This window comes from Tachysurus fulvidraco, chromosome 11 (assembly GCF_022655615.1).
Source record: "Tachysurus fulvidraco isolate hzauxx_2018 chromosome 11, HZAU_PFXX_2.0, whole genome shotgun sequence".
In the NCBI taxonomy this organism is placed as follows: domain Eukaryota; kingdom Metazoa; phylum Chordata; class Actinopteri; order Siluriformes; family Bagridae; genus Tachysurus; species Tachysurus fulvidraco.
Window position 1 is genome coordinate 9926561 of NC_062528.1, and position 13876 is coordinate 9940436.

A 13876-nucleotide genomic window follows, 5' to 3' on the forward strand; every position below is an offset into this window, starting at 1 on the left:
TGTGCTGATTTTTCTTTTTTTTTAATGTCTGTTTTGAGTCATATTTCTTAAAAATTCCATTCACAGCCAAAGTCTAAACCTCCTGGCAAAAATTACAAGGTAAAAGTTTCTGCTGCACATCCATTATTCTTAGTTCAATTTTAAACTGTTTGAGAAAGTTTATTATTGAACAGACTGTGATTAATGATATTTATAACTGAATATGTATTTCCATATCCATGACTACTGCATTAATATTACATGGGAAACAAGAAAAATGCAAAAACATCACAGTTTGTACAAAATCAGAGCAATTTAAAACAGAATTCTGCTAAATGATTTTTATTTGGAACGACTGCCTTCACGATAACTCCTATTACCAAACACTGACAATAAGCCTGGCCTGTCTCCTGGTCTACAGCTCTGAATCTACTCTACACATGCTACTGACCTTTAAAGAGGAGAGCAGAGCTGAGCAGTTCTCCTCCTGGTGAAGAAAGAGTCAATTTCTTTGACAATGTAAACAGAAGACTGAAATTACAAACGCTAATTCTTTGATGATTATTACAGGTCTAGAAACCCTTTAAATGCGATATAAAAGAAGGGATATGCTTCTCAGCAGTAATACATTTGCTTTCTCCTTCATCTCGTGTTATACTATGCAAATATTTTTTGCATGTCTCTCGCAATATAAATATACACTACCGCCGTACATAGTGCAACATATTAAGTGTCTAAGTGTTTAGATTTCCTCAAAATGATATAAAAAAAATAAAATAAATAAAAAGCCTAAGAACAGCATGTTTACTTCCATAACAAATATGTCTGACTCATAGCTATAATGGCTGATCAGGTTTGTCCTGCTTCATGACATCTGCACTCGGGGTCAATATAAATTCCAACAGGAGAAGGTTGATGTTTTAAAAAAGCTCAGAATTAAAACCAACAAAAATTCTGTCGATGAGTAAACTGCTATCCACCAACATTCTCTATCTAGTTGGAGAAAATCTGCATTGAGGCATGAAAACGAAGCACTGTGTACCTTTAAAAACGCAACTACTAAAAGGTTTAAATTAAGAACCACTCTGAGTACATGTTTGTGGACTTCATTGGTGTTGAAAGAAAATCCCTGCTTGAGGTCATGCTATTAGCATGTTATAAATGGAGTCACAGTTTTAGTCAATGGCGAGAGAGTCAGTCATCATCGGTGCTGGAGTCGGAGAGTAAAGGACATTCCTGCCGCCTGCTCTGGCTCGCTCTTCTCTTCCTCCTTCCCACCATCCTCAGCCTCCTGCGAATGATGTCTGCAACACAAATACCACCTGTTATAGCTTTCTACAGCTACACATCATTACTAACAAGAAAAAAATCCATCCAAGGAATATCTAAATCATTTAAAATATTAAACTCAACAGAACATCAACAAGAAACAGCTTATTTTGAAGCTTTTTATTTAAAGGGGCTGAAGCTTAAATTTCATTTCTGACCTTAATCTTCGAATAAAAAGCAATTTCAGATGAAGGGATGAGGACTAAGAGAAGTTGGAAAACATTACAAGATTTAAGGTGGCAAAGTAACCATTTTTATTCTTGTGATTTTGTTTTTATTAATAACACACATACTCTGAGTAAACTTCTAATGAATATCCAGTGTAGTTTATTTGGCTCACGAATAAGCAGAGGTGACAACGCCGCTAACAATCCTAGCAGGCAGAGATATAAAGCTGAATTTCACTACAATACCAGCAGCATCAAGGACAATATCATTGAATAAGACAGTTTTTGTGGGTTTTTTCGGATTTAAGTAGCATTTAAAAAATTTCAAAGATCCTCCATTTTTCCCCAACGTAAAAGACCACAATTCCATTTGTGTCCACGATGGAGGTTTATAAATTCCAAAAGTAAATACGTCTTTCCCTATAAACTAAAAAGCTTTTCTTTCAGGTGAATTTTAATAATAATAATAATAATAATAATATAATAATAATCATACTACTACTACTACTACTACTACTAATAATAATAATTATTAAAGATGAGAGAACTACTTCTTCTTCTTCTTAATAATAATAATAATAATAATAATAATAATAATAATAATTATTATTATTATTATTAAGAAGAAGAAGTAGTTCTCCTCTCATCTTTAATGTAGGCCCTGTATACTTCCCCAAAAATTGCAATACTATCATTGGGCAAGAAAGTATGAGGCAAAACATTTCCAAATACTTTTACTAAAACGCTAAACATATCAATCATAAATGTACGCGTGAATGTGATTTTTAAGGCCATACCTGCTACACTCTCATAGTCCTGATGGCTCTCGCGCCAGTACAGACTGGATGGCGCACGGCAGTTACGGTACAGTCGTGTATGGAGCACTGAAAGCGTAAGCAGCACCAGCAGGAAGCCCAGAGCTGCTGCTGCCCACACAGCCTCATTGGTCCGCTGGATGGGCATCTTGTGTCCTCTCAGCGGTCCTCCTATCACTGCAGTGGCCACATCAGGAGGTCCGCAGTGCCCCGGATCTGTACAGCCTTCACCTGCACTCAGCTGAACTACATCAGTCTTAATGCGCTGCTTTCCTGAAGCCACGGTGATGCTATTTTTTTTCTCAGACTTTACATCAATCTGAGAGTCATGCAGTTTAACCACCGTCACATTACTCCTGCTGTCCCCATGTGGTTCTTTCAGGCTCTTCATCTGCGTGGATGATGTCTTTGCCTCCTTATCCACAACATCACCAACACGTTCCTCTGAGTGCATGGCAGTGTGCAGAGAAGCTGTGACATGACCTATAGATAATAAATCTTTACTCTCACTATTGTTCAATGTCTGTGTGTGTGTAGGATTTAGCGTGCCAGACTTCGAGCTGATAACTGAAGGATTTTCGGAGTGTTTCACTTCTTCTTTTTCTATTTCTCTTTTCTTCATTTTTCTTTTTGTGGGCTGCTGGACTGATCGGCTTCTTCTCGCTCTTAAAGTAGCCGCGTATGCAGACAGTGCCTCCAAACAGCATGCTTTCAGCGGCTGGAAAAATATTAGAGAAATATTAACGATACATTGTAATAACCGCATACAGTGGTGTGAAAAAGTGTTTGCCCCCCTCCTGATTTTTTTTTTTTTTTTTGCACGTAGGTCACAATGATGTTTCAGATCAAACAAATTTAAATATTAGTCAAAGATATCACAAATAAACACAACATGCAGTTTTTAAATGAAGGTTTTTATTATTAAGGGAAAACAAAATCCAAACCCACATGGACCTGTGTGAAAAAGTGTTTGCCCCCCTGTTAAAACCTAACTTAACTGTGGTTTATCACACCTGAGTTCAATTTCTCTAGCCACACCCAGACCTGAAGAAATCACTTACATAAGACCTGACTGATAAAGTGAAGTAGACCAAAAGATCCTCAACAGCTACACATCATGATGAGATCCAAAGAAATTCAGGAATAAATGAGAAAGAAAGTAACTCAGATCTATCAGTCTGGAAAAGGTTATAAAGCCATTTCTAAAGCTTTGGGACTCCAGCGAACCACAGTGAGAGAAATTATCCACAAATGGTGAAAACATGGAACAGTGGTGAACCTTCCCAGGAGCTGACCAAAATTACCCCAAGAGTGCAGCGACGACTCATCCAAGATGTCACAAAAGACCCCACAACAACATCCAAAGAACTGCAGGCCTCACTCACCTCAGTTAAAGTCAGTGTTCATGACTCCACCATAAGAAAGAAACTGGGCAAAAATGGCCTGCATGGCAGAGTTCCAAGACGAAAACTGCTGTTAAGCAAAAAGAACATAAAAGGCTCGTCTCAGTTTTACTGGAAAACATCTTAATGACTCCAAGACTTTTGAGGAAAATACTCCGTGGACTGATGAGAAAAAAGTTGAACTTATTGGAACGTGTGTGTCCCATTACATCTGGCATAAAAATAACACTGCGTTTCAGAAAAAGATCATCATACCAACAGTAAAATATGGTGGTGGTAGTGTGGTGGTCTGGGGCTGTTTTGCTGCTTCAGGACCTGGAAGGCTTGCTGTGATAAATGGAACTATGAAGGACAAAATGCGACCATCTGTTCGTGACCTCAAGCTGAAGCCAATTTGGGGTCTGCAGCAGGACATTGATCCAAAACACAACCAAGTCCACCTGTGAATGGCTATAGAAAAACAAAATGAAGACTTTGGAGTGGCCTAGTAAAGGTCCTGTTCCTGAATCCTATTGGGATGCTGTGGCATAACCTTAAAAAAGCGGTTCATGCTCAAAAATCCTCCAATGTGGCTGAATTACAACAATTCTGCAAAGATGAGTGGACCAAAATTCCTCCACAGCGCTTTAACAGACTCATTGCAAGTTATCGCAAACTCTTGATTGCAGTTCTTGCTGCTAAAGGTGGCCCAACCAGTTATTAGGTTTAGGGGGTAAATACTTTTTCACACAGGACCATGTAGGTTTCGATTTTTTTTCCCCTTAATAATAAAAACCTTCATTTAAAAACTGAATGTTGTGTTAGCTATATCTTTAACTAATATTTAAATTTGACTAATATTAAAAAAAAAGTGTGACAAAACTGCAAAAAAAAAAATAAATCAGGAAGGGGCAAATACTTTTTCCCATCACTGTATATATCTTGTTTGTCCTGTGCCTTCCCTTAACCTTGTTTGGAGCATCTTATGATGACTGACCTTCACAGCAGTATCCAACACTCGGTCCACAGGGGCAGCTTTTGTCAAATACAGGTTATAATTTTGACCTCGACTTGCTGTTTGGTTAAAGTTGGAGGAAAATGTGAGTAACCACTCACACACTCCTGCTCTGGTGATGTGGGACATCTCTAGCGTGTGACCCCAGGAGACCAATGCAAACGGCTTAGAGGAAACAGAAGAGAAAATCAACTGTAAACAGCCCTCTCGTATGTAATGCTGGATAATAAGAGAGTAAACTGGCAGTATACTCACACTGTTACAAAAACTCCATGCCGTTCGATTTGGCTTCTATTTCATTTTATTTACTTTAAATCTCATACAGTAGTTTGCTATTATATTTGTATTATTCTGCTTCATGCATTACATGTTAGTAGGCTATGTTATTATATGTTATATAAAGTATATCACATTATGAGTACATTATGCTTAATTTAGTATCTTTATCGCTCAATAGTTACTCACAGAAAAATGTACCTTCTTTGAAAGAATTTTTTTTATTATTATTTTTGTATTATTTTATTTTTATTCTTATCTATTTAAGATAAATTGATATTCCGAGAATTTTATTTTATAGTCTTTGTAGGCTCTTTTAATTATGTTATTTTAGTCAAACTTAATTGTAATTTATCTGTAGGATAAAACCTAAACACAGGGCTCATCATAAGAACTGTGTATCTGAGGTGTTCAATCAAATCCTATGTACTGATTGCTTCTAATTGCATTTATGAACATTCAGTTGTGTCCTCATTCCTGAAATGGTTTTTAAACTGAATCAAACAGGTGGTGATGTGAAGCATTGACTCACTCTGTGCTGACTGAGATGAGGATGAGCTGTGAGGATAAAGTGTGGTAGGCATGAATGAGCCACCGCTGCCAGACCCCTGCGAGCGTCCTCGGAAGCACAGGGGTGAAAAAGGAGCACTGTGGCGCCATCCTATGGAGGAAAGGATGAAATTACAGCTTCTTTCCAAAACCACACTGATTAGATAGATGAGCAAATAACTGGAACATCGTTATGCAAAATTCAAACAATTTTTTTTTTTGTCCTTTCCATTTTTCCACTCAAAACCAGTCCTTAAAAGAAACGCAAGGCCAGAACATCTGTGTGCTAAAGAGAACACTGACACAGTACCCAGGACAGATTATCCACTGAGGCAAGGCTCAACTGGTCAAAACTCCAAGCAGAAGTAGAGCATCAGGACAAATCAGGCAGGTTCAGAAGGTGAGAGAAGCCAATATAACTGATAAGCATGTTGAAATGCATTCTTATCCTGATTAACTGGATGTTAATGGTCATGTGTTCCTTTTACTCCTGATTACTGATCCATGTTTTGTTTGATATAGGATGGGGTTCAGTCAAGCTCTTCCTTCCTCCACTGTGTCAAAGTTCACACAATATGCAACAGAATATAACATAAGGAAGACCTTGTGTATGCTAATGTTATAGGGCACTTGCAGCTTCACTGCTCTTCCTCCTCAGTGTAATTCTGGACACCTTCATCTTACTGTACGTTACCAGCAGCAAGCCGTTACAGTCTGACAAGTCTTTAAAGTCTGAATTTTGCGATGGCTATGGTATGTTTTATGGAGGACTTGGTCAGAACGGACACTGATGGTCTGTACATCTTGTGGAAAGACTACATACAATTTCTCTAAACAACAAGCAACTAATACATGAAGAGAATAAGACACTCTTTGATTAGAAAACAGGGCCTTTGTGACCTGAAGGCAGGGCAGAACGACAGCTATGCCCCTTTTCCACCGATAAGAACCGGGTGCTGGTTCAGAGCTAGTGCTTGTTCAAAGTTGGCTCCACTGGCGAACGTTCTAAGAACCGGTTTGCCTTTCCACCGGCTAGAGAGCCATCACAGCGCCGAGTGTGACATCACTGTATACGTGTCACGTGTCCCAGCGGCAAACACAAAAACAATGGCGGATGTTGTTTTACTGTTAATGCTCATGGCTTTGTGAACATACATTGGTATCCAATCGCGGCGAATAAAACGTGTACGTGCAGCTCCGTGTAATCTGTATAAACGGAGGTTGTAATCGATAAAGTACATAACGTTATTTTATCATTAACACAGAAAAAAGTTAGCCTTAGCATGTAGCTACCTACTATCTTGTATATTTATATAACCTATATCTTATATAAATATATTTATATCTTATATGGTTTATAACCTACTATCATGTGTGCTGATAATGTATCATATTGCGGTAAAGTAAAAGTGTATTAAACATTAATATACTTAAGGTACATTATCAAATGCGCCAACAGTAGCTCCGCCCACAAGTGGCTCTTAAGTCTAGACCAGCAACGTTTCGGTGCTACTTAAGTACCACTTTTCCTGGTTCAGAGCCGGTGCTTTGGCGGTCGAAACAGAAAGAACTGGTTCTAAATTAGGCTCTGGCTCCGAACCAGCACTCAAACTGCCTTGGTGGAAAAAGGGCAGTTAGTAAAATTTCTGATAGGAATGGGGAAGAAATTAGCATAGCAGGCAGGGGAGCAGTTAAGACAAGGGCCAACAAGTTTAACTTGTTTCTCATCAGATCTGACATCTCTCTCTTAGTCTTCACTGTTGACTGTTAACCATCCTAAACCCCCATCTACCCACAACACCCTCTGCCTCCACCTCAGACAACAAGGTGAAGAACATCCCCCATGATCCCTCACACACCGAGACAGCAACTGGATAATCTTCCTTTAAATCTCTGGAGAATGTCTTGATCCTGTGCTTAAAAGGGGTTTGTTCCACACTCGAGAGCTAGTGAGGAGCAAGCAGCCATGTGCTGGATTAGGTGACATTTATTTAACTGTAGTTTACCTTCAGGTTGTTTATCCAGCGCTGAGGAGGGCAGTACAGGTACTCTCCACTCTGTGCACCTATAGGCCTGTGTGGCCCGCTGGAGACACACCAACACACACAATCTAAAATACTCCACATACAGGACCTCACAAAAACAGATCATCTTTTTTTTTGTTGTTTTGTATATTTTGTAATATATATTTAAAAGTACGACTCAAATTAGAACAAATTAAAGCCTGTTTTAAAGCAAACGATGTGTCTCCCAATTAGGAGCATGTATTTAACGAATGTGTATGTATTTAGTTCATTAAACAGGATAAATTGTAACAAAATAGAAAAGGGGAAAAAAAACCCTCACACAAAATTTACACAAAAGTTCACTAAAACAAGTCTAAAGTCAAATGTGAACATATTTTATTAACCTTTAAACTTTTAAGATTGTATGTTTCTGGCAAGATCTAGAATTATGAATATTTCTTTTGATTTGATATTATATAGATGGAGTATTGCAGAAGAGCGTCTGACCTAGTAAACTTCTACAAGCTACCACAACAGAAATAAGTCTTGTGGTGTATTCAGGATTCCTCGTTAGAAAGGAGGCTATAAAAACACTTTCAGTAAATCAAGAAGACCAAACCCGGAGAATGCAGAAGCATTGTCAAAGCAGCACAAACGTACCTGTTGGGGATTGTGTGGTTATAAGTTATGGGTAGATCCATGCAGACATGCACAGCGGGCTGAAAAGATAGAACAGGAATATCTAGTTATCTATTTGCTTTTGCATGCACTGATGCTTCTGTCAAAGCATCTTCTGTCAAAATTAAAGCATTCTAACATTTAGCTTTCACCTCCTGGAATGGTACTGTATATCATTTATGTAAACATTTTTTGTTATATCTTATGAACTACAGCTTGTAGATTTTAATTTATTATCTAGGCTCAAGAAAGTGGGTGAGCATGACTGTATAACGTCAACATTATACAAGTGGAAAAACACTCACATGGAAAGGAAGTTAATTAAACATGGAGTGGTGAATGTTTTACCTGTAGAGAATATTTGGTGGAAACATAAAGAAGCTGCTGCAACACAAAGGGGAGATAAATTAGGTCAAATTCCCAATAGTACAAGGTTCATGGAGCTAGACATGTTCACACTTGTGTACTGAGATCCATCTCTACATGGAATAGATGTGTACATCCATTTCAGTGATACAAGACTTTTCCCTGTAAATGTAAATTGAGTGGTGAATTTGTAGCAGATCAGATATATTATATTTGGAGTTTTATGAAATGGATCAATGGTTGTGAAGACTGACACTGATGTTAGGGTTGAAAACACACTACTGCCTCCCAACACACACCATTACTGCATATCTATGCTACATATGGTGCTGTGAGACACTTGCCATTTGAACTACTGATCTTGTGGCGACGTTTGTCTCCATATTTTTTTTTCAACCTAATTACACGATAGTGTAAAGTCTACAGAGTACAGACAAGTGTTGAAAATGGTTTCTTCCATCAAATAGTGTTATGTTACCATGTATAGTAAGCTGATATGTAAAAAAAAGGCAGTATTGGATCAGGTGTTGGTCCATATTCAAGCTCAGATAATGGTATTGTAAAATAAAATTCAATTACATTTAACAATTATAATTTGGATCTCAAATGAGCAGGGCAGGGGAGATAGTGGTAAGAAGACAACATCCAAAAATAACCTTCACAGAAACAAGACACAAAAGGGAGCCCACAGTCTTCTGGGTGGAGCCCACAGTCTTCTGGGTGGAGCCCACAGTCTTCTGGGTGGAGCCCACAGTCTTCTGGGTGGAGCCCACAGTCTTCTGGGTGGAGCCCACAGTCTTCTGGGTGGAGCCCACAGTCTTCTGGGTGGAGCCCACAGTCTTCTGGGTGGAGCCCACAGTCTTCTGGGTGGAGCCCACAGTCTTCTGGGTGGAGCCCACAGTCTCCTTGAGATTTTAGTAATTGTTCAATTATGACAAAAGAAATGGTGCCGAACAAATGAAGAATTGGTCAGTCAGCTGCACATTGCCATAAGCTCTAAACAAATGCCTTAGCTGATGGAAAATTTTGCACTTAATGCTTAATAGTAATATTATACATTGTTAAATAGATTTAATGTCATAGTAGCAAGTCCATTTTTGTCTTCAGGCTTCGCACTTGAACTTGTATGCACATGACCTATTATTTTCTTTTGGCATCACTACATGCTAAAGAGCTGCATCATGCTTCACTTTAAGCTTTTCTATCATTAAATAATTTTAATTTCATTTGGCTTATACAAAACATTTACACAAAACTTTATTAAGAGATAAATGAGGCCTAGTGTGTGAGATGTGGAAAAGATGTTCTTTTTCTAAGAAAAATTAACACTTTTGCTCAAAGTTTTCTTTGTATTATGGATACGTGTACATGATGTGCATTGTGAATTTCATACATAGATTTTCCTATAATCAACACTAGTCCATGATTCCATAAAACTGTGATGATGTTATCATGATTATCACAGCGTGAACATTTCAAACCGTATCCCCAGGTGTAGTCATGTGTCCCTCAGTGTGCCTTTCTCCCCTGTTTGTTGTGTGTGTATTAAAAAATAGAACTGTAGGTCTGTAACCTAGTGAAACAGAGTTAATGTATTCAAAGCACTTTTGTACGTCACTCCTGATAAAGGCGTCTGCTGTATGCTGTAAATGTAAGGTTACCAGGGCTGATGATCTATAATGATTTTCATACAACAATTGTAGTCCCTCTAATAGACTCTTCACTCTCCTTCAATCTGACAGAAGGTACAGAAGCATCTGAGCCAAAACCCTCAGACTCAGTGACAGATTGTTCGACGCCCCTCTGTCTCCCAACATCTTTTTTAAATTATGTAATTCATTTCTGATGGTAGTTTTTCTATACTTATTGCTACTACACTGTCCAATCGTTTACAGTTTACGTCCCATGTTGTTTATTTACAGTCCTGCACTCATCACACACTGTTGTGTTTTATTCTTGGTTCAGGAGAAACGACATTTCTTTTCAGTGTATACTATACAACTATATAGAGGAAAGACAATAAAATCCCAATTTGATTTCCCTTACCAGGGCTGGAGTCACTGGTCTCGGGCTCGGGCACAGAAACTCATCTGGAGGAAAGAGGTCCATCTTGAGATTTGCCTTGGGAAGTTACATTTGTGAATAAACATTAACTCTGTTTTTAGAATCAACAGTAACCCAATTTGAGAGAATCAACAATAACTTATTGTAACAGGAACTATTTTGACTTGTTATATTTACCTTGCCTGTGTCGCAGTGCTGAGTGAGAAGTGAGTGGCATTTGTTCACACAGAGCCACACAAGTCCAAACATCAACACCTGAGCTCTGAGCCTCATCCTGTAACACACACTGCAGTCTCCTCGGCCACAGTCACTCAAACTCAACACTAATGTTTTAGAAACCCGGGTGCACTGATCTGAAGTCTGATTTCTCTCTCTGTCCTCTCTGTCCTCTCTGTTCACTGCGCAGGTTTCCGTGTAAACACAAGTGGAATTCCATTCCTTGCTCAGAAACACTGTAACACTGAGAGTTAAAGCTCTCTCTCTCACTCACTCTCTCACATACACTCTCAGTCTCTTTCTCTCTCTCTCACACACACACACACACTCTCTCTCTCTCTCACTCACTCACTCACTCACTCACACACACACACACACACACACACACACTCTCTCTCTCTCTCTCACTCACTCTCTCACATACACTCTCAGTCTCTTTCTCTCTCTCTCTCACACACACACACTCTCTCTCTCTCACTCACTCACTCACTCACACACACACACACACACACACACTCTCTCTCTCTCTCTCTCACTCACTCACTCACTCACTCACACACACACACACACACACACACACACACACACACACACACACACACACACACACTCTCTCTCTCTCTCTCTCACACACACACACACACACACACTCTCTCTCTCTCTCTCTCTCACTCACTCACTCACTCACTCACCCAAATTCCAACAACAAACTCTATAAAAGTGTGTATTAATTCCACCCTAAAGCTTTTGTCCTGCGTTAAACAAGTTACCCGACTTAAAAAAAAAGGTTCTTGTGCATCTCTTGTGTCCTCTCATCATCTGTAACTCTCTCTCTAATGAAGTCTCATCAAGCTGGAAAGCTGCAATATGTCCGACACACAAGTTACAGGCGTCTCTGACGTCACTGGTAAATAAAAATGGACCCCACCCCCCGACTGATCTTCAAATCATGGCAATCGCAAACTACAAGCACACACATGCCTTTTAAATCGTCCTTAAACCACGAGTACATTTTCACTACGGTGGCCAAAATGGGTCATAAGAGACTTTCTCCAATCCAAAGATCTTTCCAAAAAGCACTGTATAGTGTGCACTTTTTCAGCTTGTAGGTAGCAGTGATTTTGTAGGTTGTGTTTTTGGACACGAGCAAAACAGGAAGCTAATTTTTTTTTTTAGGAAGCTAAACTTTTTATTGGGTAGTTGACAAATGACCAAGAAAAAGTACTTTTTGGAAAGCATAACTTTTTAAGAAAAAATACATATATTTATGGAGTATGAAAACTGCAGTTTCAGAAAATAGTACTTGTCACTCATTTTGTCAATGACATATTTTTTTCACTTTTTCACTCAACAATACTGTAAATGTGTCCTATGGTGTGACATTTAAAAAGTACTAAGAAATTATATTAAATAACAAAATAAATACTTGAGACAGAATTGTTCACATTATTAAAACATTATTTTCTTAAAGTGATATTTATTTTACATGAAAGTATTAATTAGAATCATTTTCACCATGAATAGATGAAGTTGACAAACTTTTCCCTACGAATGTCAATAAAACTTTTTCGCCAACCTTACAAAACTGTTTGAAATTGTACCTATCTAAGAGGAGATATTATTGTAACTCCCCTAATGCCAAACTTGACTCTTTTTTTTAAAAGATATTTTAAATAATTATATTTTTCTGTTGTTTTATGTTTGTCACACCATAGGACAAAACGTCACACCAAAGGACAAAGAAAGTCATTGCATAAAAAGAGTAAGAATATGTAGTGTTTATTGTAACAGTTACAAAGGAGGACATTTGTTTTTATTTGTCAATAATATAAACTGTGCAAAACATAGCACACCAAAAGTAACTTTGATACTTATGCATCAATAAGGAAACATTGATGCATATAGTACCTTTGAGAAATTCATAACATTTCAAAATTATACTGTGACATTGTCAAACTGCAAAATTCATCAGTTTAACAGTAACAGTGACATGAAAATAAAATAACATGAATACTATTTCATCTAAAACATATTTTTAGAACAGTTTTTGACACCAATTATCTTCTGCCATGAATAGTAAATGCAGTCAAGTTTCTCCGGCCACACAAATAAATTCTCACTCTTTTGCTTCATGCAGTTTATTTTTAGTTCATCTCCATGAGTCTCCATGACAAGTTTTCCTTGTGTGCATCTATCTTCTTCCTCAAAGAAGTCATTTGATTCAGTCTCCAAAGCATTTCCAAAATCCACCTTCTTTGATTTGTGGCAAGAACACACTTCAGGATATGAACAGAAACAACTTAAGTCACTGTGCAGGATCACTCCTGGTAATGATGACAAGACTTGGTGTGTACCTAGAATCCCTGTAACTGGTTTGACAGATGGAGGTATTAGTTTGTCGTAGGCCTCAATATCTGACTCTTCAATCCATTTGAATTTCACACTCGTCTCTGTTTGGGAGGATAGGAACTCGTAGAAATCTCTTGGAGATTGCAAATCACTGCCTCTCAGAACATACTTGTCTGCTGTTCTTTTGACTGCTCCTCCAACACCATCTGGGGCTCCCTTGCCATGTGACCTTTCTGAGAAATTCCAAGTTACATGTTTAAAGCCCATTGTGAAGGGAACTTGGCTTAACAGAAATCAGTTGGTTTTGTTCCTGTATTGTGTTACAGGACCATCACTGATCACATGCAATATGTCAATGGCTTGGTTATGTTCCAGCATCATGTAAAAAATGTAATTTAGGGGTGTCACACCAAAGGACAAAAAACTTAACTTCAGTGGTCTTAAAACATAGTTAAATATTTAAACAATTCTGAGAGAAATACTAACTATGTGCACTTCTCATGGCCTTCATAGGGGTCTTCAGTCACATGACCTTGAGTGGGGTCTTTCAATTAAATGTAGTTGTCCATGATATTGCCCAAATTAAAATTAGGTTTTTGCATAACACCAAAGGACATTTTTTTCTGTGACAAACTTTATGAAATTCCTGCACTTTTAGAAATGTATGTATATGAAAAGTGATGGC

At 38.2% G+C, this 13876-nt stretch overlaps 1 protein-coding gene across 4 annotated transcripts; it reads right to left on the minus strand.

Moving 5' to 3' along the window:
• tp53i13 (tumor protein p53 inducible protein 13) lies at positions 1-11186 on the minus strand. 4 transcript variants are annotated; one of them, XM_027148134.2, is made up of 9 exons: positions 10804-11186; positions 10609-10652; positions 8545-8577; positions 8179-8237; positions 7519-7597; positions 5496-5624; positions 4670-4852; positions 2273-3008; positions 1-1283 (listed from the first exon to the last, which is right to left on the minus strand). In XM_027148134.2, exons 1-9 carry the CDS (start codon positions 10841-10843, stop codon positions 1174-1176), a joined length of 1413 nt encoding a protein of 470 aa, XP_027003935.2. In that variant the 5' UTR covers positions 10844-11186; the 3' UTR covers positions 1-1173. The 4 variants fall into 4 exon arrangements, with proteins under 4 accessions (XP_027003935.2, XP_027003934.2, XP_027003933.2 ...); XM_027148133.2 differs by having other exon boundaries at positions 8545-8580; XM_027148132.2 differs by having other exon boundaries at positions 10609-10683.
• Between the last annotated feature and the right edge of the window lie 2690 nt (positions 11187-13876).